At 33.5% G+C, this 22,313-nt stretch overlaps 2 protein-coding genes across 7 annotated transcripts in view; both read left to right on the top strand.

Moving 5' to 3' along the window:
• Positions 1-490: 490 nt before the first annotated feature.
• LOC117106857 lies at positions 491-3,989 on the top strand. Its single transcript, XM_033248345.1, has 2 exons — positions 491-647; positions 3,060-3,989. Exon 2 carries the CDS (start codon positions 3,069-3,071, stop codon positions 3,723-3,725), a length of 657 nt encoding a protein of 218 aa, XP_033104236.1. The 5' UTR covers positions 491-647; positions 3,060-3,068; the 3' UTR covers positions 3,726-3,989.
• Positions 3,990-7,601: 3,612 nt separating this feature from the next.
• Positions 7,602-22,313, top strand: part of LOC117106800 (beta-arrestin-1-like) — an 80,457-nt gene continuing 65,745 nt past the window's right edge. For 3 of the 6 annotated variants that reach the window (XM_033248288.1, XM_033248296.1, XM_033248258.1), the window contains exon 1: positions 7,602-7,732. The gene's annotated coding sequence lies outside the window, so the exon portion shown is untranslated. Of the gene's footprint in view, positions 7,733-20,268; positions 20,389-22,313 lie in introns of those variants that run through there. The other 3 variants (XM_033248304.1, XM_033248274.1, XM_033248266.1) reach the window with 3 other exon arrangements.

Here is a 22,313-nt window from a genome sequence, read left to right as displayed (position 1 = left end):
TTTTCAATAAGTTAAGCAAAATAGGTAAGATATTTAAGAATATGTAGGCTTGTTGTATTTTATACATGTTAGGCCTATATATCCAATTTATTAATAAATACTTTTTTCAGTTTTGTTACAAAATTAATAACAGGTCGACAGTTCACGCAGTTATAGAGGCGTTTTTCGCGCCCATCACAATTGCTAATTGTTATAAAATGCGTTTGTTTATTTTGTCGACGCATTGGGGAAATAAGGCGTTTTTTTACGCCTTTTGCTGTGTACTGCCGGCGTTGACGTGTTACCTGAAAAAAAGTCAGGATACAAAACCCTATGCATATACAATACCTATGAGTAATCCTTTTGCTGTGTACTGCTGGCGTTGACGTGTTACCTGAAAAAAAGTCAGGATACAAAACCCTATGCATAAACAATACCTATGAGTAATTGTTATAATAAATACTCAACTGTGATTGGTTGGTAATGAAGCATTTCACTGTTCTGCGCGGGGTCTGGCATGACATAAAAACACGTGTTAATCAAGGAAGATCATACCAAAATTCAGCAGACATCTTCAATCCAACATAGAGCAGTCTACTAGGCCTAGTACTACAACAAGAGATCAGGCGACTTTCATTCAACTCAATAATTAATAGACCTGAGTGAGCGTAAGTAGTGTAATTTGCAACTATGTACATAGGAATTCTAATTTTATTTAGATATACAGTAGTACTACAAGACAAATGTACGTAGGCCAGGCCTAGACACACTGTCACTGGCCTGTATTTACTCACACTGTCTTACGACACCATAATAGTGATTGTAGTGATAATAGTGACCATTTTTTACCATTGAGGATGGTACTGTAGGCCTTATACATTTTTACTGTTTTTTTAAAAATAATTTTTGCATGGTGTTTCAATTTTATGTGGCTTTTCAGTGTTATGCAGAGGGCCTAAATCTCTGATAATTTTAAGTTATTTGTTTAGGGCCTTGGCCTAGGTCATTTTTCTAGACGAAACACAACTAATTATTTTTAATCATATATTGTCACTTTTTTTAGAAACTACCAAACAAAGTATGTGTCAATTATAACAAAAAAAAAGGGGGGGGCGGGCTAGGCCTATATATGCTATAAAAATAGAACCATTTCGCTATCTGAGTTGTTTATACAATGTTTTGAGGGCAGCAGACGAGAAAGCTTTTTGATAAAATATAAATTTTTACCTCAGTCTTATCTACGAACACCTATTAGGGCCACAGAAATATATTTTTTATGTCGTAATTACGACTTATTATGTCGAAATTTCGACATACGTATGTCATAATTACGACATTATGTTTTAAACTAAAAGTATTAATATTAAAATTTCCACATTTGTAGAATAGGCCTACTATTTAAATGCACGTTCATAGTAATTAATGTAGGCTGCAATGGATTCCATTCAACTCTTGACAAACTCTCTTATACACATCTAAACAAATCGCCCCTAACCATAGAGAAAATAGAACAGTTCTATTTCTGTTCTATTTTCTCTATGCCCTAACAAATTACTTAACGGTAGGCTACTGTGGTAATTCTGCAGAACCAAGTCAGTGACATGTGGAAACACATCGGAACTTTTATGTATTTGTTTTTGTTTTTTATATGGTACTCTATCATTAAATTATACAATGACTATAGGCCTATCATGAAAACAAAAAAAAGTCATAATTGTATTCCTTATTAATATGGAAATAAATGTATGTTCATTGTTATAATTATATAATTTACCACATCGCACTGAATTAGTTCTACAGAACTAGAAAGGATTGTTAGGAGCTGAGTTAAAGCGATGTGGATTTAAAACGGATTTTTTAAATAACGTTTCATTGCTTGTCATTATAAAAGGTACTTTAACGACAGACACAATAAAAAACGGAGGAGAGTATTTGGTGGGCCCTACTATAGGTGTTTAATTGATTTTATTTTGATGAGACAAACAATATTAATATAGTAATATATATTATAGTGCAATTGTATGGCTAAGCAATTTGATAAATCATTATGTTTTCAAAAATCTATCATATGGCGGTGCTACATGGGTTGATTTTATGCCACACGTCACAAAACGTTCCTACAGTATAACGTTCACAAATGGTATAGATGCTTAAAATAAAGTTGACACAACGTTGTAGCTAGACTTGCCACAAGTCTCTAATTTACTGACTTTTTGTAATGTTAGATAATTTCGAAGTGCCAAAATATAATAATTTTCACTGATTAAAACAAAATTAGGAACTGTAACCCAGTCTACGTTGTAGCAAGCTCTGAAATTACGTTTTTCGTTTTTAAGGTTCTACAGCAGAGTTTGGTATTTCTATACCAAACCGCAACGTTCAAAACGTAAAATGATTAGCTGGGTTATAACAAACAGACATCCTCTTAAACTTTAAACTAAATTGTTATTAAAAGAATACATACGGTAAGTATTTAAAGTTTTAGTTTAAAATTTGTAAACAGATTTTTATTCAAAGATATCTGCAAACAAAAATGAGTAGCTCATTACAAATCAAACTTTCAACGAGAAACAAGTCGACAAATAAATTTCACGGACTATCCAAAAGAATACATCAATGGCATTACCGGGGCATTTATTGTTGAGAAGGGTTATTTAGGGGCGTTTATTCGAAAGAGACGTTTACTGTATTCCAATTGAGACTCTGGAGGGGACGTATATTCAAAATGGGGCGTTTATGAGAATTAATACGGTATCTATTTGTCCGTTATTTGACGAGGATTTTTTTTAATTCAAATTTTTAAATTAAATCACTTTCTCATTGATGATTTTGTAAAATATTTAAGCTTGTAGCATCCCTACCGTCTTTATGGAATGTTCTTACTCCCCAAAGATGCCAAAGTACAAGGCACGTGCCTCCTAACTCTTAACTCGGATTGGTCAAATACTACCTTATCCTGTTCCTGGATATGCATATATCTAGATAAAATTGAGAAGTGGTACCTTAATTTATCACAGTTTGACCTCACATTTCGATCCAGCTATAACGTGGGATTTACAGCATTTTATGTTCTTTCACAGTTTAACATTATGCCAAGTAAGAAGTTAATGAAGTCACTTCAGAAGTTAACGAATCGCGAGCTGAAGCAAAGGTGTCGAGATGCTGGCATGAAGGTGTCTGGTTCTAAACCTGAGTTGATAAATCGCTTATGTGGTGGGAAAGAAGAAAAGACCAAAATGTCAACGAGGGCAGTTAATAATTGGCTTCAGAAACAAGGTGTTGTCAACGTAAAGAGAGTCAGCAGATGTCTTCGAGCAGGGATCCACATGGGTTACATTGACATTAGTGGTGATGATCCGCTGAATAATGTCGTTATTTCTGATGCCTGCTATCTCTGTGATTATGAACTAGACGTGACCATCCGTGACCTTCTCTACCAACCCGACTATGCAGGACACGACTATGAGTCTGGTGGCATGAGGGCGACTGTAAAGTGTCCGAACAAAGAGTGTGAACTAAAAGGCGTTTACGTGTCGGGCATCTGCTGCGATTCGATGTATATTGACTCGGGCAAAGGGCATAACCACTGCAGCATCTGCCCAGGTTTTGGCAAGTGCATGGGTGACTACCGCGAGGAGCACTGCAGATCATGTGGTGATCATTACGACTCATGCAGAGGACTATTCCGTTGTCACTGTAAAGGTTCAGGCAGTACCTTAGATGACAAGTTGTTCTCATTTGTGTAGTTTTATCGAACCATGTGGTTATTGTACATGGTCTTAAATTTTATAATAGATTTATCCTAGACGCCAAGTTACGTAATATCAAACCAGATCAAAATAATGTACTGTGTGCCTTAACCGAGGTTTACCTCTTAATACAATGTTAGATTGAAGTATAAGCGATACATATGAGAGATCTAATTTAAGTAAATATAGAGACAGCCGTTATCATTGTTTACAGAATTGCTGTTATATGTACATAATAAAGGAACTCTGTGGAAAGACATGGTTAGACTTTTACAGCGTATTTGTTAAAGCTAAGCTCCCCAGGAAAGCCATTTTTTGTACAACTGATTTTTTAAGTCACAAAATGGGTGTCCGAAGAAAACCACAGGAATGGTTAATGAGATACAGATGTTTAAATATTTAAAAACTGGTGGAAAGGGACGTAACAATCTTTTCCCCCAAACACTCTTTTTTTTGTGCCTTAAACAAATCAACTGTCAAATAAATAGTTCTTTTTCCTCCGGAAAAGGAATGAAGAATTAATAGACTTCAGTCATACTGAGCAACATCAAATATACACATACAAATAAGGAACACAACTAAATATGTTTATTCACATTTTGTTGATAAAATGTTTAGATTGATACCAAATGTTTGCAGATCATCTTTTGTAGTAGGTGGCGGATACCTCCACCTGTTTAATTCCTCCCATGGATTTTTTTAATTTTCTTTTTTATTCCGACTACTAAATACAATTACCATCATTATACTAATCATCATCATATTATGCTAATTTAAGGACCAAACGATTGTGACGATTTACCGTCCAAATGCGTGCACAGATCTGGAGAAAATATCGAGGCGCCATTCTTGTGTGTCTTAACCATTGCTGGTATTTTTTGAGTTCCTACTTATGTCTATTGAAATGTCGTAAAAAAATATTGTTACGTTAACACGAATCTATAAAATATTGCACGAGGACTTGTCACGCTATAAAAGCAACACATGAGAATTCATTATTCAAATGATGTTAGTATTGTACAGTGGAAGGAGCAGATCAGTACAGTATTCAACAAACACGTATGTGGTGGGTCGGTGTACGCACATTAATGAGAATAATTTTTAGGCTAATTATTTTTGCCTTTCAATTATCTTAAAAGTTTTGAATGGCGAAGACGACTCTCCACGTCATTTAAACTTGTGTATACAGTAGTGCCATTTTCTTTCTGGACCCCTCCTACAAAACTGGACCCGCCACAATACTAAAAGGCCGCCTTTGGCAGCCTTTTTGGCGAGTGTTCTCTAATTCAGTTCGAATGTAAAATTTCCAGAATGCCGTAGCTTTTGGAATTGCTACTTTACATTTTTCAAATATTAAATCCGAATTCTGTTTACTATTTTTTGAACTGTAACCATGCTAGTACAATAATATAATACCGTATTGATACTAACACGTTATCACAATTATCAAAGATACGTCTGAATGTAACTCGAAAGAAGCCCAAATCTGTATAAGAAGCCCATGGGCTTTTTTTCGAGAGGAAGTTCTTGTAGGAATTACTTTCGCAAACTAAAGAGGGGCTTTTCGAGATGGGTCTCTTCTAGAGATTGTTTCAATTTCAATTTATTCAGATAACCTCCAGTAAGGAGACATACATACATAGAAAATCAAACAATAAAATTACATTACACACAAATTACATCCTGTATAACAAATTGACATTACACTCACTAAGGCATTTGGCAACAAGAACAAAGCTTTTCTTTACTTGAATTGTATAATAAGCATGAGCAAACGATGTACAAATATGTAGGACTACACCTATATACATACTGTCTCTTATACACATCTAGATGTGTATAAGAGACAGCAAATCAAACTTTCAACGAGAAACAAGTCGACAAATAAAACATGAACACAAAGAAAATAAATGCATTTGAGCGTTATTGACAATGTTTAACTGCTGATCAATCCTAACTGTGCGTTTATGGGGCATCCGTACAATACAATTTCTCGTTTCACCTGTATTGTAGCGATGTATTCCAACTGACCAAATGCTAAAGCACAATATCAAACGATGACGTAACACACGAGTAGCTGTAAACAAAATAATTAAAAGCAATAAAACCAGCCAAAGGCGTTCTAATCACGAAGTCAGACCATTGTTATAATTACATACAGTATGCGTCTCAAAAAGTTTCACATTGAAAACAAAGGCTAATAATTATTTTATAATAATAAGACACGATGAGCCAATGAAAAATATTTAGCATACCCATTGCTTTCCATCTTTGTTTTTGCAACCCAATCTCGGAATCTATGGAAATTGCAACCCGATGTCTTCATCTACTATGGACGTGCTGTTTTCAGGCGTATATTTTGGCTCCGATATGTTTTGCTTGTCTCTATATGGTCGACTCTGGTCAAATAGGCCTTATATATTGATTATTAATTTAAACTCGAGTCCATCTGACTATTACTTTTTTATTTTTTTAATAAAATATTATACGCAAATTAAAGTTGCTATAGCCTTATTCCCACAGCCGTTAAACAATCTACGTTGAATATGCAATGAATGATAAATACAAGCAATAAAAATGTAAAGTCTTATATAGCGCAGGACGGACGGAAGGGACTCTAACTATGATAGAGGGGACAGAGCGGAAATTGAGCTGGCTGATTGATTGATAATAGGGCCTATATACATATTGTTTTTTTTACTTTTAGGTCTTTTCAGTAGCCAATCTAAGGCAACCGGGTCCATTTATAGTTTTTATAATGAGAGGCTTATGAATATAAATGTTTAATAAAGAAGGAATGGTAGTCAAATTGAAAGGACCGCGATGATGATTCTCACGATTATTAATTCCAACATACAAATATTCTGATTTTTAATTGAAACTTGCTAATATGGGGCAAGGAACTCGGATATAGATTTTTTTTAATGTGTCGAAAAGTATTTAATCGTTGTAAACTCATGACTAACACGACTAACTTCAAAAAAGTATCGATCGGATCTCGAAATCCAGTACTCACAAGCCTATTGAAAAGCGGATAGAAGTTCTAAAATGTATGTTTATTTACGCATTAGGCATTTATCTGCGTGTTCAGTGTGCGCTAACAATTATTTCGGTTCTATATACTTTTATTAATCGACGCAATGCCGAAAGTTCAGTCTATTCAAACTTTTTTAATCTATTATCGGCTTTTTGTCTAAACAACTTTGTTGTCTTTTTGTGATTTGTGTATGATTTTTACTTGAATTTTCAACCTTTTTTCTTCTAATTAAGTAACTTGTTATACAGTGATTTCATTTAAACAGCCTAAACTGTATTTATAGGCTAATTTTTGTTCTCATCTCATTTACTAGGATCGACCGTAATTAATATTTCAATCCTAATAAACTTAGGAGGAAATGATTGGGCGAAACAGAGAGATAGTAGTAGAAACACGAATAAGGGTGTCACTAAGTTAAATTAAAAAAAAAAAAAAAAAGGCGTGTTAGTAAAAAGATGGCAGCAGGGAATTTAAAATAACGAAATGTTACCCCCTTGCTCATTATACCTATCCCATAACATGTACAGCCATTGCTTATTCTCTGTTGCATGGTCGAAACCAACAAATTGTCTAATAAAAGAAGGGTCTCTATCATGACAAACATTATTAAGGCCTTATCTGTTGCATTTTTAATAGAGTTAAACCAACTTATTAGAGCAAGGTATATCCTAAAACAATTAAGAAATCACGTGCTTGTTAATTGTTATAATGAATTTAGGTTTAAGAATAATATTTTAGCTACTGTACATGTTTGTTTACCTATAGTAAAAGTGGAAATTACAACCATGAGCAGTGCAGTATTTCCGATCAAGGTGTCAAGGAGGGTAAATGAATAGAGGGCGCGATTGCAAAAGACAACAACATGAATGAAATTGCTGCTAAATCGGCGAGTACAAATCTGTTTGTTGACGTTATGGACATGATCGTATCTAGGCCTTAAAATTCTTGTCCGGCGAATATTTATCAGGTAATTTTAACAATTTATAGTCAAGGCATTGGTAAACGTTGTATACTGAGCCTGCATATTTTGGTAACAGGCTTACATTTGCTTACAATCGTTTGTTTGTAAATTTTGTTGCGAAAAATCATGGCGATCACATCTTCTGTCTGATGATGATAAAGAATAGGATTATAACAAGGAAGCAGCATCGATCAGCAAAAGAGGCGTTTCTGTACTTGATAAGCATTTAACTTAGCCCTATCCTAGACCTAGGCCTATAGGCCTAGCCTAGCCTAGGTTAATGTTAATGCGCATTCAAGCTGTTCAATTAATATCTATTTTTTGATCTAGAATGGGCGTCAGAGTTGGTGTGAATACAACGTAATTTCTGTAAAAATAAAAGGGATAGGCCTAGGGCCTACGCCTTTTAAAAAAATTATATTTGGTATAGGGGTCTAGGCTTGGCTTGGCCTAGATTGGGGATCTGACACTTACTGAGCTAGCTAATCTAGGCTGGCTAGCCTAGGGCCTAGCTAGCCTAACCAGCTATAAGAGAAGCCAGCCTAGCTAGGCTCTAACCTAGGGGTAGGCTGCTTGTAATGTAGTGGTGCAGCTAGGCCTGTATAGTGTGTTCATATAATATGCTTTGCCAGGGTTTTTTTGTTGGTCAATCAATTTGATTTTATCTACAAATTGTTAGATTTCTATTCGAAGTCTAGGCCTATCTATTCACAGTGTTGACATAACGTTCATGATATAAAAGAACTTAAGAGTATTAGCCTTGGTTATTGTCTGCAGTGGTGGCGCCAGTGTGGGGGAAGGGGAATTTGCCCTCCTGTCGGACAGGCCTGGACCCCCTTGTTGTCCTACACCACGACTATGTCGTCGGATAAAAAATTAAAAAAAAATAATTTGCCTATCCAAGTAACGTTATTTTGATTGCCAATCCCAAATATTGTGGTCCGTACCAGGGATATTTTATTCCGGCCGTCGACCGAAGATCGTCGGCCACTTGATTCGGACTCCACCGATGGAAATATATCAGACGGTTCGACAAAGAGTCTGAAAAGTTTTCTGAAGTCAGCTTGCTGATTGGTGGAACTGGCTTAACCCTAACCTTTAACGTTATTCTCGCTATCTTGATGCACAACAGCATGTCAGAGGAATAACCATTTCCTATGAAAATAATGTACAGCCTCGAAATTTATCAGTGCATTAGAAATAGATGAGCCGATTTCTGTGCACTTATTGCTAAAATTTAAGCTGAGACCTAGGAAGGCAGTCATACTGTAAGGTTTTTTTTAATTATGCAGATGATACCTCAAAAGCCAGCTTAAATTTGCTCTGAAAAACACTAGGAAAATAGGTGCGTAGAATCGTAATTATTGCATAATACATTGTTTATATATTAGTGTGGATAAACGTCTAATTTTTGGTGAAATCTGCACAGGAATTGGCCCTTATTTTCCAGAATATGCGAATAGATTTCTAGGTCAAATATTTGTTTCACAGGCACCACCTGATGGTTATTACATCAATTGTATTGTAATTAAATTACAAAAAAAAACACAGTTTACCTCTTAAAATCATGGTAAAGCAAGTGAAGTTTAATGGGTTTTGCTGCTGTATGTCAGCATATTCTTGAATCTCTGTGTAAAATGTTGCACTACTCAAGATGTTTTGTACTCAACAGTTTTGGTGACTGAATTCATATTGATGAGATAAAGAAATTCATAATGAGGATAGGTAGCATAAAGCAAAGCTTATTACCAAGAATGGCCTAAATTTTGTTACCAGTCATTAATTCTCAAGACACAAGTGTATGAGAGTAATTTATATATATATATAACTGTTATAATATATTCAAATTAGGTTTATTTCATAGCACCGTATACACAATATAAAGGGTTTCAGTCAGTTGCATGAGAGTAAGTGTCCTAGTCTAATAATGTGCTCTACCAATTATCTATCAATGCCATAACATCCTACCAGGTACTTAACCCCATTTATATCTGTCAGTTACCTGTTTATTGTGATGGACCCATCCAGAAATAAGTCCCTTAATAGGGACTTAAAAGGTTATCCAAATATCTCTATTTTGTTTTAATAATAATAATAATAATTTTGGCTTATATTTTTTCAACATGTTTGTTTTTTTGTTTTTATTACAGTTAAGATATTGAATACATCAAATCAAATCAAATATTGATGGGTGTAGAGCAAACGTGGGCATAAAAGTGGGTTGGAGGGCCAAAGTGAATTTTTTATTTAACACTGAGGGCCACACCCGAAGCTCAACATTTCCAGGAAAGCCTTCACAAATTGCTTTTACACCGCTTTATGCTCAGTTTGGATATTACTATTATAGATCAATAAAAAAATTGTGAAAATAATTTAAATAATTAATAACTCTTCTTTTTAACATTAAACCATGAATTTTTTTTGTAGGTGACTTTAAAATTAAGCAAATTGCATTATCTTGATCTGTGTTCATATTCATTCTTTTACATGAACAATTTTTTCAAAGTTTAAAAAAAATGTTGTACAAAAATCTAGTGGCAGTATTAGTGAAGATCATGTCTTCCTCATCATATAAGTAGTCCCGAGAGAAGCTGGTTGTTGGTATTTGCCATAAGGCTTTCATCGATAGTGATACCATCTCTGTTTTAGTTTCATAATATCCATTTGTTCATAACAACATTTAGAATATTGCATGCCAATTATGGATTAGTAGCTTGTGATTGGCTCAGCTAATTGAGGCTAATGTATTAGTAACTCATATTATGCAGCAGGCCTATGTATTATTATCTTATACAGAAAGCATTTTCTCTCTGTCCACACAGTGATGCCTATATTTGTGTGTAAAATGACATCATCATGTCCATATATGGACATATCACACAATTTTTTATCCCAAATAAATATGATAGTGTGGACAGAGCTTTAAGGCAGATTTGTTTATTAATTTTTTTTTTATTGTTTAATAAATTTTATTAAATGTCCATTATTATTACAAACAAAATAATTTTGCATCATAAAATGTTGGTAGTAGGCCTGAGCATGTGGCTACACAATTTGACATTTTGATTATATTTTGTAATATTTTTTTTCACCATTGGATTTTAGTTTATATCAAAAATGGTATAAAATATGCACATAAATTAAAACATTGAAGAAATTAATATCTATACAACAAAATTATAGAATATCAGCCTTTTGATAACTGCAATTTACACATGATACAGTATTAATTTACATAATTAAAATTCCAATGTGGGTGTTTATGTCTGTGTTGGAATAGTGTTTGAGAAGCGTTGTAATGATGGAAGAGTTGTTGTGTTCGTTTGTTTTTAACATCGGAAAAATCTCCATATTTCTGCACACACACTGCAGTGGTAACTACCAGTTTAGCAGACAGATATTCTGATTGTTTTGTGTTTCCATAAAACCTTTCTGAAGCACAAGAAGGCATGGCAAGAAGGCATATGTACCAGGGGTCCGAAGTTTCCCACGATGGAACTCTCCCGAAAATCAGGACAGTCTCCCATACTCCCACGAGCAAGCAAGAGTCACCTGGAAAATAATCCATCTGCAAATTCGTCATAATAATAATAATAGTAATAATAATAATAATAATAATAGTAATAATAATAATAATATACTGTATTCATAATATTTCATAATAGGCCGGCCCTGTGCCTTAAATTGCCTGTAAACGGTGCTGTGATGGTGTGGTGTTTCTTTTCTTATAGCTTTAAGGTTCCTGGTAATTTTTGGTTCCTTCCTCCTATAGCGCCTTGAGCACTACTGCAGTGGATTTGTGCGCTTTATAAATATTATTATTATTTTTATTATTATTATAATATTTGCATTTTTTTTAAACTATCAGTATTATTATGTCTTCTGGAAATCGTTGTCAGTGGTTATCACCATGCGAATCAAAATAAAATTAGATGTGTTAATGCTCATTAACCTGGAACGCCGCAATAGCAGTTATTGCTGATATAATAAGATGATGATGCAGGTAACCTTGGTTCTTAATTGGCGGCCCGCAGGTCAAATTTGAAGCAAATTATTCTAGGCCGCGAGAAAAAATTAAGTTATAAAAAAAAATTTCAAAAAAGAAACTTACAAATTAATAACAATTCGATGTATATTTTTTCAATAAAGTGAAGGCCAAAACACAACACTGTGTCAATGTGAAGTAGGGGTGACCCTCCACCCAGATCTAGAATTAAATCCATTACCAACCAATTGACGAACGCCAAAAGATTGGTAGTCTTAGTTCAGCTAAATATGACATAGCAAATTAAAAAATAAAAACTTTTTTCGAGACTTGTTTTTATTATCACTAAACACAAGATTTTTAGGCAAAATATTTTTAGGCTTTAAAGCCCTGGTATTTGCTGTTTATAGGATAAGGATAGGTGAAATCACACAGAAAATACCGAAGTAGAACAAACTTTGTATGGCTGATAAAAAAAAAATAATACTGTGCTTTTGTCATGATTATGCCTGTGCAGTTACTTCATGTTTAGTTTGAAAATACTCCTACAGGATTACTTTTACCAGGGAGTTGTTGTATAGACAACGTCTGAGCAGGTAACAATATTTGGTTAGGCGCAAGAAGCAAGATCAATCTTGTAGAAAAGAATATTAGCGCTGCCAATTTTTTTTGGATGATACTCAAGCAAGAAATAGTAAATGAAGCTCAAGCAAGAAATAGTAAATGAAGTGTCCTAATTCTTCGTTTGGCAAAATATTACATGTATCAATCTTATGGTGCAAAAATTGTAATGAATTTAGTGTCCTAATATTGTGCTGTGGTACAGTACAATTAAAAATAGAATAGAATTTGAAATTGCCAAAAAAAAAAGACTTTAAACATCTGTATGGCCAGCAGAATCCTTCGGCCACAGTTTCTCAGAATTTTACCTTAGGTCCATAAATTATAGCAAGATACTTGAAACTCAGGAAATTTTTTTTGGCCCCTGACATCAAATCAAAAAATTATTTTCAAATAAATTAATTAAGAACCAGTGATATAATGATATAGTATAATGATATTCATACTGTACTTGCCAAGGAATATTCCCAAAGGAGTAGAGGATTGAAAATTGTATTTGATTCTAATGACGTTGGGAAAACTGTAAAGTCCTCCTAGACATTTAGAAATGGAAAGTTCTACCATTGACTAAGCAGTTGGTCAGTGGATGATTTGTATGTGCTTCATTCCAGTCAACAAAATTGGATAAATAGTGAAGGACGAAAAAAATGTAGTTTAAACTGTATACTTGGTTTTACTATCCTAAACTGTAAATTGCTTTCTTGGCTACTGTAAATATGTGACTCTGTATAGCTTTGATCATATTGTTTGTTAATGTTATTTAAACAGTACAGACCTTTTCATATGGTATTATTTGTTTATGATTTTAAACAATTGATGATTGCTTTTTTATTAAATTCTCATTCATTAGCGAGAGTTTTTTACATTTTTTGTCCAATATGACACACAGAGTGCCGTGCCAAGTTGGCAGTTTTGTTTTTTGTTCTTCTTGAAGAATAAAATCCTAGTGTAGCAGGATTTGTATCATATTCTTTGCATTTTACCACAAACCTGCTACTTTCACCTAAAGCTGTGTCCAGATTATAAAAATTTTCTTTCACAAAAAAGCTTTTGTATGGCCATATATAGTCATTATAATATATGCCTATATATGGCCGTGATGTGATGTCATTATGTTCATATATAGGCATGTCACATGTTTGTTGTCAAATAAAATTTGATAGTTCAGAGATGTCATTAGCTTTGCAATGATACACTTGTAGTCTTGGTTGGCAGTTGTAAAGTAGTTTGTAATTTTAGATTCCCAGGTCATTTCCTTTGCTTTTCTCTTAAACATTGTCTCAATAAGAATAAAATTCTACAGTCAATTTTAGCAATAGATAATTTATTGTTGTAGATGAGGTGTAAAACTGCACATAATTTAAAAAGCATTTGTTGAGCAAACATGTTGTTACACCAGTCTTAAACAAATTCCTAATTCTGATTGGATGCTATTTTCCACTCTGTGCAATAGCATCCAGTCAGAATTAGGAATTCAACCGGTGTAACAATAGCAGCTGCCAACAATCTGAATTTATATTAAATGTATTACTGACCTGCTGCCCTCAAATAATAATATAGTAAAAATAACAATTTTCGCAGGTTAGTGCACCCTTTTATATATTAGGTAATCTATAGTATATTATTGTATACTGTAATTAACATTTTGTATAACCTTTGATTTTATGGAAGCGATGTGAACAAAAATATTTACAATGATTGATTTATTATCTTTATTAAAACAGTGGGTGTGTTTCTGCTTACAATAAGCGGTTCTTAAGAAAAATGTTCTTTTTGGCACAGAATCAATATCTTGCCCTATAATAGTGTACAAATCGGTTCACACAGAATTTAGATGCTGTCTATCAAATCTCATTCATCATTTTGAACATACTGTATAGTAAATACCATAATCAGCTAAATTGCTTATCAGTTGCAAGTTCTTGCTTTTTTCCTGGTCTACTGTAGCTTCTAATAGAGAAATGCTACTTTAAACATATATTATGTAAAATACTGTACTCATCATACTCATTATAATAATTAGCATAATTGTGAAGAGGCATCACAAAATGAGCTGTATTGTGCACGAGGTCAAATTTGATATATTAAAAAAAAAATGCATAAAGTCATATTTTGATAAAAAATTGTTTTTCAGTGTTTCTCAGTAGTTTAATGTATTTCAGAGGTTCTGAGTTCATTTACAGGTTAATTATTATTATTATTATTACAGTATTATTATCATTATTATTATTACAGTATTATTATTGTTTCACATTTGGTAAAGCTGAAATTTTATCAGTACTTCAGAGGCCATTTTCTCTGTCTGTTTTGACATCTGAATTTCAAAATGATCTTAATCAGGTGATACAGGGCGTACTAATTTCCGATGAATGTTTTTCGAAGATTAATATAATGTTTAAGTTTAATATAAATCTTTCAGATGTATCTAAATTTCTAATTTGTCATGTTAAGACTATTTTGTTACGAAGCCTCACAGATTGAAGCTTTCTCTTTATAGTAGGCATAATTGCGTTCTGAATAGTACTCGTCTACCTCATTATCATAATATGCCTAATTAGTTAAGTAACGCATCCAACAATTACCTTTATTATTTGTGCAATTAGTATTTCTTGTACTTGGTATTCCTAGTAGTGACATATCTATTATATAAGTTTCCTTCCCCCTCTACTTCCCAAAATAAAAGCTTGTGCTTTCCCACCAGGTTTCCCAACTGGAAATTTTTGAAGCAAAAAAAATACAAAAATTGTAGAGCCATTACATTTCTACTTTTGACACCCCCTCTCCATTTGAATACCCTCTAGGTTCGCCACTGATTCCTAGAGAATTCCAACCTTTTTAGCCCTTGATCTAACATACACTGTACTGTACAGTCTCTGAATCTTCTCCCAATAACTTGATTAGATTATCTTACCACCAGTGAAGTATTATTAGTTCGTATGAATCACAGGAGCTACACGGTTAGCTTCCTTTTTAGCGAATAATCGCGTATAATAAATACTAGCTGCTGTTATTAATTGACTGGAAGAGTTGTAGTAGGGTCACCAACGAGCAAGTGAACAGCATGACCACCCCCATTTATACTCCTGGTTGAAGAGAGGCAACCGTCAGTAAAGTATCTTGGCCAAGGACAAGGAATGTGACAAGCATCAGTCTTGAACTCCCAATCTCACGATCTCAAGTCGAACACTTTACACGTTGTGCCACATGCTCCTAAGTATTTGATTTTGTTTATGATGTACTGTATGGTTTTAGTTATTGCTGTAGTTCCAAAAGAACTTAGAACAAGAAAACATTGTCATCAATCATAATATAGGCATATACTATTCCCTATTCTTTGCATTTTTTGTCAAGCGATATATTGAGAATAGCTTTTTATAGCAAAAACTGAATATTTTATGTGTGTTTTTTTGCGTTGAAACTTGAAAACCTGAATAACAGCCACTGTGCCTTTCACTGTGTTATATTCAGTAATGTCTGTTTGTCTGGCACTGGTGAGGCACTTCATGCCCTTTTTTCAATAATCTGTAGAAAATCTGTTTATAATCTTTTTTTCAAACCTGTGGATAATCTGTGGATTTAAACTTTTTTGGATAATTGTGGATTATTAAAAAATTCAAAAAATAGCTGTTTCCTTATTTTAGTTTATAATCCTGAAAAGTTTTAATTCAATTGTACTTTTGGAAACACTTTTTAATATCCATCATCATTTCTCTATGGTACTTTGCACACTCTAATTTTATAATACAGTACAGTATTATAAAAAGTTGGGCATTGTTTATTAATTTCAGGGGTTTAATCAAAAATTAATTAAGTGATAATGATTGTAGCCATTTCAAGAATTGGAGTACACATGGCTTCCAACTTAAGATATTTAATCAGGGTGGTAAACAAAACATTAGCTTCGAATATTACAATTTAGATTGTATTTACTGTTTTTATTGCAATGTTAACTGACTTCTAATGGATTTGTATTATGATCATGTGTACTGTAACTATAGAATATAACACGTTATATTTTCATTGCGGATTTTTTGGGCTCAGTACGGACTCTAGATGTATGCATTTTCTTTTAGCTTTAAGGCGTATGCGGATTTTTTAAGTCATCAATGATGATATAACGTGTTCTATGCTTTTAGTGCAATAAAAGTGAATACTCTAGTTGTAGACCTCTGTGATACATTATTATTCGCCAGTCAAAATCATAATATCCAAGTAATCACCTTTCTTGACTAACATAATTTATTGAAAACACTTGGCTTTTGCTAAGCTCCAGCTCAGAATGTAACCCAACCAAGCTACAGTATAGCTAACCTGTAAAGCCAGCAAAAGCTTGCCAAATAAATGTATTATTATGTTACATGTTCTATCTAATAAGTTGCACTGTCTGTCATGAGCTAAAAATATGGAAAATTCAATTCTACGGTATTTGGATTGCTTAATTTATTTAAAATAAATTAACTTTACAAATAGAAAATTTGAATGATACAAAAAATTTTCTTTATCAATTACACTGACAGTAGGTCAGTTTAATTTTGAATTTTACTCTTTAGAACTGTATTCTTTTGCATAGACACTTAAATTGGTTGGTAATAAGCCACTTCGTAGTTTGAACTGCGCATGTTCATATATCAAAGGTCAAACGACATAAACTGTACTATATGTGTGTGTTTGCCAATTAACCTTTGATAAAGGCATGCGCAGTTCAAACTACAATTTAAGGATTTTTTGTAAGCTTGGAAATCATTAGAAATTTTGTTGATCTGTTTCTGATCGGAAGTTAATAACTTGAAATGAGCTATCAAATTTTATTCTTGGCAGACAGTGCATCTTTAATTTGTCTGTTCCATTCTTTAAATAAAATAAAACGATTCCCAAGGTAAACATAAAACACACCATGAAAAACAAAACTCAATAAACAGGTCTTAGTGTAGTGTCTTAAAGCTATGTAGTGCATATTCCCAGGTCTGATATTACAAATACCATTTGTGTTAAAACTTTATCTAATTACTGTACCTCATTATTTGGAGGGGATATTAAGCCAATGATATTGTGTGCATAACAGTTATAATACCTGTACCAACAATAGAACTCATAATAATATGCACTAAGAGGAAATTGTGGATTGCCAGCCAGTGTACTTTGCTACAGTATACCTTTTCAGTTTTTTCGTACACATTTTGGCTATGCTAAATTTTAAGCAGAATTTACAGGCTGTGCCTACGCCGATCTATTGAGCATCAGCTTGTTGGTGTTCACGTACAAAGTTCATTTGTGTTGTACATTCAGGTTAATCTTTCCTGTACTCGGAAAATTTAACCGTCAAGGTATATAATTATAAATTTCTTCTTCATAATTAAATAGATTAAAGTATATAAAATATTCATCAATTTGAATTTAAAGCGAAGGCCTAAGGGTGCCCTCTATTACTGTACTTCACAATCGCTTTGTATATTCATTAATAACATATTTTCAGAGATTTAAAGTTAGGCAAATTTTTCCCCTAAGGAATACAGTGCTTGATCCCTGAATCAAGATTCAGGATCTGCGTTGGATGGGAAAAAAACCTATATTAATTGATAAAAGAAAAAACACTATATGAAATTAATAATTAACAAGAAGAACAGCACTTTAAGACTAATGAGATATATTATTCATAAGCTTTCACTGTTACAATGGCTTCTTCATGTGATATCCAAATGTATGGTGTGAATGATGAAACACTATTGAATTCTATACAATAAAATATACTGTTTAGTATAGTAATGGTGAGCTATTAAACCAATGGCGGAGGTACAGGGGGAACAAGACTGTCTGTCGACAACATTGAACACCAGTGGGGTGGGTAGGGGGGAAGAACCCAATCATTTTGTCAGGGGACTGCTTTCAAAAAGAAATTTCCAGGCATACTGTAGTTGTATATTTAAATTTGCTTCAACCATGGCGGGGCTGAGGTGGATATGAACCTGGCCCTTGTCAGGGATCTGGTACTACCTATGATTAGGAAGCTACAGTAGAACCCCTTGTCGGAGAAACTCTGGTACTGTCAGTATGACTGCTCCACTGCCTTTCACCTGGCACAGAAAAAAAACCCCCAAAAAACAGAAAAACACAGTATACTCGTGGATTAATTAAGTTCAGTTGAGAAGTTTAAGTTACAGAAGCGCCATTTCTGCTGCTCTGGTAGAATATAGTGCAAGTCCAAATTCCTAATAGGAAGGGCGTGATAGGAAGTTGAAGGTGATGTTGTCTCACCTGAGATTTTTGAGAAACAAATTTGTGTAGGGATAGTTCATTTCTTTCTACTACCGTAAGTAGAGTGTGAAATTAAAGTGAAATCATTTGTTTAAGAAAAATGCTTTCCCACGAAAGTAATTATCTTTTGTAGTTTTAACTGAAATGTGGAATTTTCCAGCAATGAACTTTCAACAATAGGCATCTACCAAATAAATTCGCAAAACAAGCTATAAGAAAAGTCTTGCCGGCAGTAAACACAGATATGTTTCAGTAGTTTAATTAACATCCACATTGCAGAGTTTTGCAGGTTATATTAATCTAATGTGCAACATCTGACATCGTTAATTTTAGAAAGGAATTGAACTGTAACTGATGAAAACACAGTACGGCATAAATTCAGATTTAAGGATTGAAAAAAAGCCATCATTCTGAATTACGGAAGACCTTTTCATGTAATCCAAAATATTGATTTTTAGATCATTTTATATTTAGATGATTAAACCTGTTCTTTTTAAATTACAAAAACAGAATGTTCTTCGCTTTCTACAGCGGAAAACAGAAATCTTTAAAATCATACTACAGCCACAGTGCTTTGGAAATTTGTAGGAATAAAAGTAATTGAAAATATTGATTTTCGATATTTTTTTGTATTCATAGTAAATCATAAATCACTCATGTTATTATAGCATTTTTCGTTCCATTGCGTACGCAAAATTTTGCGAGTTGAATCCGAACCTCCTTCCATTGTACTCAAGTGGACTGCAATGCATTCTGGGTGTTTTTAGGACTAAACGTGTGTGAGAAATTTTTACCATATGATGTACTGTAGGAATAAGATTTTCACATCAGCGACTAAAATTTCAACCTGTTTTTACCTGCTAAACAATGTTAGCCCGATGATGTACACTTCCCAATATTTGGCTGTAATAAAGTAAACAAAAGATCCAAACTGAAACTGAAAATGTTAATTTGTGTATTATGGATTCTGTAATATAGTAAATTATGTAACATTGCAAAAATTGTCTATATATAGACAATTTGTCAAAAATTGTCTATATATAGACAGTATATATACTGTATGCGAGAAGTCTCGGGTTTGTAAGATTTTATTTATTCATGTCTGTTTATTCTTGAAACCTAGTAATTGCTTTAAATCCACTACATTTGCATACCTTGTTGTTTTTTAGTACCTCCCCTCATTATTTCTGATGACCTCCCATTTGTAGTCTCCTGAAGAAGTTGAAGTCCACTGTGTGGATGACAGCAAGCGACTTTAATGTACCATAATTGTCTTTAAAGCTGTGTTCTTTCGTCATTTATATTGTTGGAAGCCGACTAATGCAGGTACACCTTTTGTTCATCATTTATCCGTTGAGAAACTGTCTAATTTGTGTTTGGCAGTTCTACTTTATGAAGGTACTTGAAAAATTTGTACCGTAGTTGCACATTGTTAATCGTAATTGAAAATATTGATTTTAGATATATTATTATTATCAACAGTGGCTTCTTGGATAGTGGTTGCTGCTTTAAGAAGCTTTGCATTTTTTATTGCCACTTCTCTTGCACTTGTAGTTCAGATCACTCATATTCATTGTTGACCTTTAACTTTAACAATATAATTTAAGATGGAAGCTTTAAAATGCATAAAAAGTAGATGTACATGGTACCTTTATAAAGTACTGCTCCATGGATGATTATTATTCTCCCTGACGATCTGCTTAGGACCACATTGGAAATAAATTAACGTACGTTGATTTTATGGACTGTTTGTGCATCTATTCTTTGTTTTTAAAAACAGGCAATTTGCTCTATATTTTGTAAAGTAAGTTATTGTTTATTTGAATGGATGTAAAGTAAAATATGGAGGTATTTTACAGAGTGTGTAATACCTGCTGTTGTTTTAGATTTTATCAGCTAGGTCAGTTGTTAATATTTATTAACATTCAATTTCTATTTTTGATCATTCAAAATTAATGCAAAAAATTATCAAAATAATTCTGGAATATCTGTAATTATGTGTCGGTAGCCTACAGGAAATAAAATTATCCATTTTATCAAAGATAACTATAAAAAAATATATTACAGAAACATATTTTATTATAAAGTTGTTCTCTTCTTCGTTCGCCTTTCAATAGCGATACTAATTTCTAATGTAGCCTGCTTCCCTTGTTAATCCTCGTGGGTTCCAGAGTTTTTGGTGCAGCGTTGGTAACATTGACAAGTTCTGTTCAGGTATATAGTTGTTATAAGATGGTACATAGAAAATTTTAAATTCAATAGAAAAAACAAAATCTATAATAGGCCACTTCCTAATGGTAATTGGCACATTATTGCATTATTGTATGCCTAATTAATGTTTTTAATAGTCTGCAAAGGTTCGCTCGAATGTTAACATTCTTTTGTTTAATAATTTCTAATATATTGTATGATTAAAATGGCTACAGTGTTCTCCCAATTGAAAAATTTTTATTGGTAAATTTGACCATAAAAGTTCAACAATGCACGCAGTGTGAGGCATTAACCCTTTTGAGTGGGGTTTAATGACTTGAAGGAACAACAGCACATATATTCATAGCCTAGGCATACACTGGAATGATGATAATTTTAATGAAAGAGGGCCAGCCTAGGCTGCCTAGGCGTAATCAGTTTTTTTATTTATAAACTCAAAATTTTTACTGGTTGGCCAGTTATTTTTACCAGTAAAATTAAAGGCTAAACCGGCTTTGGGAGAACACTGGCTTAGAATAATAATAATCATAGCTTTTTGTTTAGTCTGCATGACTACAGTACAGTATGTATGCCGCAGTACAGGCCTACTATACAATGCTTGCGTTCAAAATTGTTCAGTTTCTATCATCTTCATGGCGTCTGTGGTATTGTGTCCATGGAAATTCTTAAAATCCTATTTAGCCATGAGATTTAAGTAAATTTTATGAGTGAGTTCAGATTCTAATTTAGTTTCTTCCTCTTTACAGTTCGTGTTAACTGTAAACATCATCGTAATGTCGCTCCCGTCAATAGGTAGGCATAAACATTGAAGAGAATAATCGTAAACATTGTGTTGTCGAAGAAAATGGCCCTTACAATTACTATATTGAATGGATAAAGGTGAAATAGATCATACACTACTGGTAATTAAATTAGTGCATGGAATATGACCATAGTGGATCCAGTGGGTGGCAAACACACACACACACAACAGCAGCCAAAAATATCATTCAGGTATAAAGAGATTAATATGGTATAAACCCCAATGCAATTCCAGGCATAGCCCCAGGACCCCCAAAATAGAAAACATGCCTAAAACTTAACCATTCTTGATCAAAGTTTCCCAACACTGAAGACTTCTTCGCTTGGCATTCGTGCTTCCCCTGCAAAAAATGTTGGGTCTGCATCAAGTGATGATGATGTGATTTTGGTGTAAAGTGGCAATGGCAACAACAAGCTGTAAATACTGAATTATTAATACAGTATTACTCATAAAAAGTTATCAGATTAATTTGTATGGGCAGGTAGGAGAATAAACAAATGAGGCATGTTGTGGCAAAAATTGAAAGTTATTGGTATTTTCAGATACCTGAGTATGTGATCTTTAAAATAAGGGGTCATTCATTGAAATTGGACATTTCAAGCCTGGTGTACGGTAAGAATGGCCCCGGAAAAAATGGCCCCGGAAATAAAGGCCCCGGAAAAAATGGCCCCGGTAAAAATGGCCTCATATGACAGGTAGGTAAAAATGGCCCCAAT

This window comes from Anneissia japonica, unplaced genomic scaffold (genome assembly GCF_011630105.1).
Source record: "Anneissia japonica isolate Jap-2015-1 unplaced genomic scaffold, ASM1163010v1 scaffold142_len1259957_cov175, whole genome shotgun sequence".
NCBI lineage: Eukaryota > Metazoa > Echinodermata > Crinoidea > Comatulida > Comatulidae > Anneissia > Anneissia japonica.
The sequence above is the reverse complement of the archived record's forward strand: the minus strand, read 5'-3'. Positions and strand labels throughout refer to the sequence as shown.

What these genes read in the sequence shown, in the direction of transcription:
- LOC117106857 (XM_033248345.1), top strand. Translation starts at nt 3,069, where the DNA reads ATGCCAAGTAAGAAGTTAATGAAGTCACTTCAGAAGTTAACGAATCGC.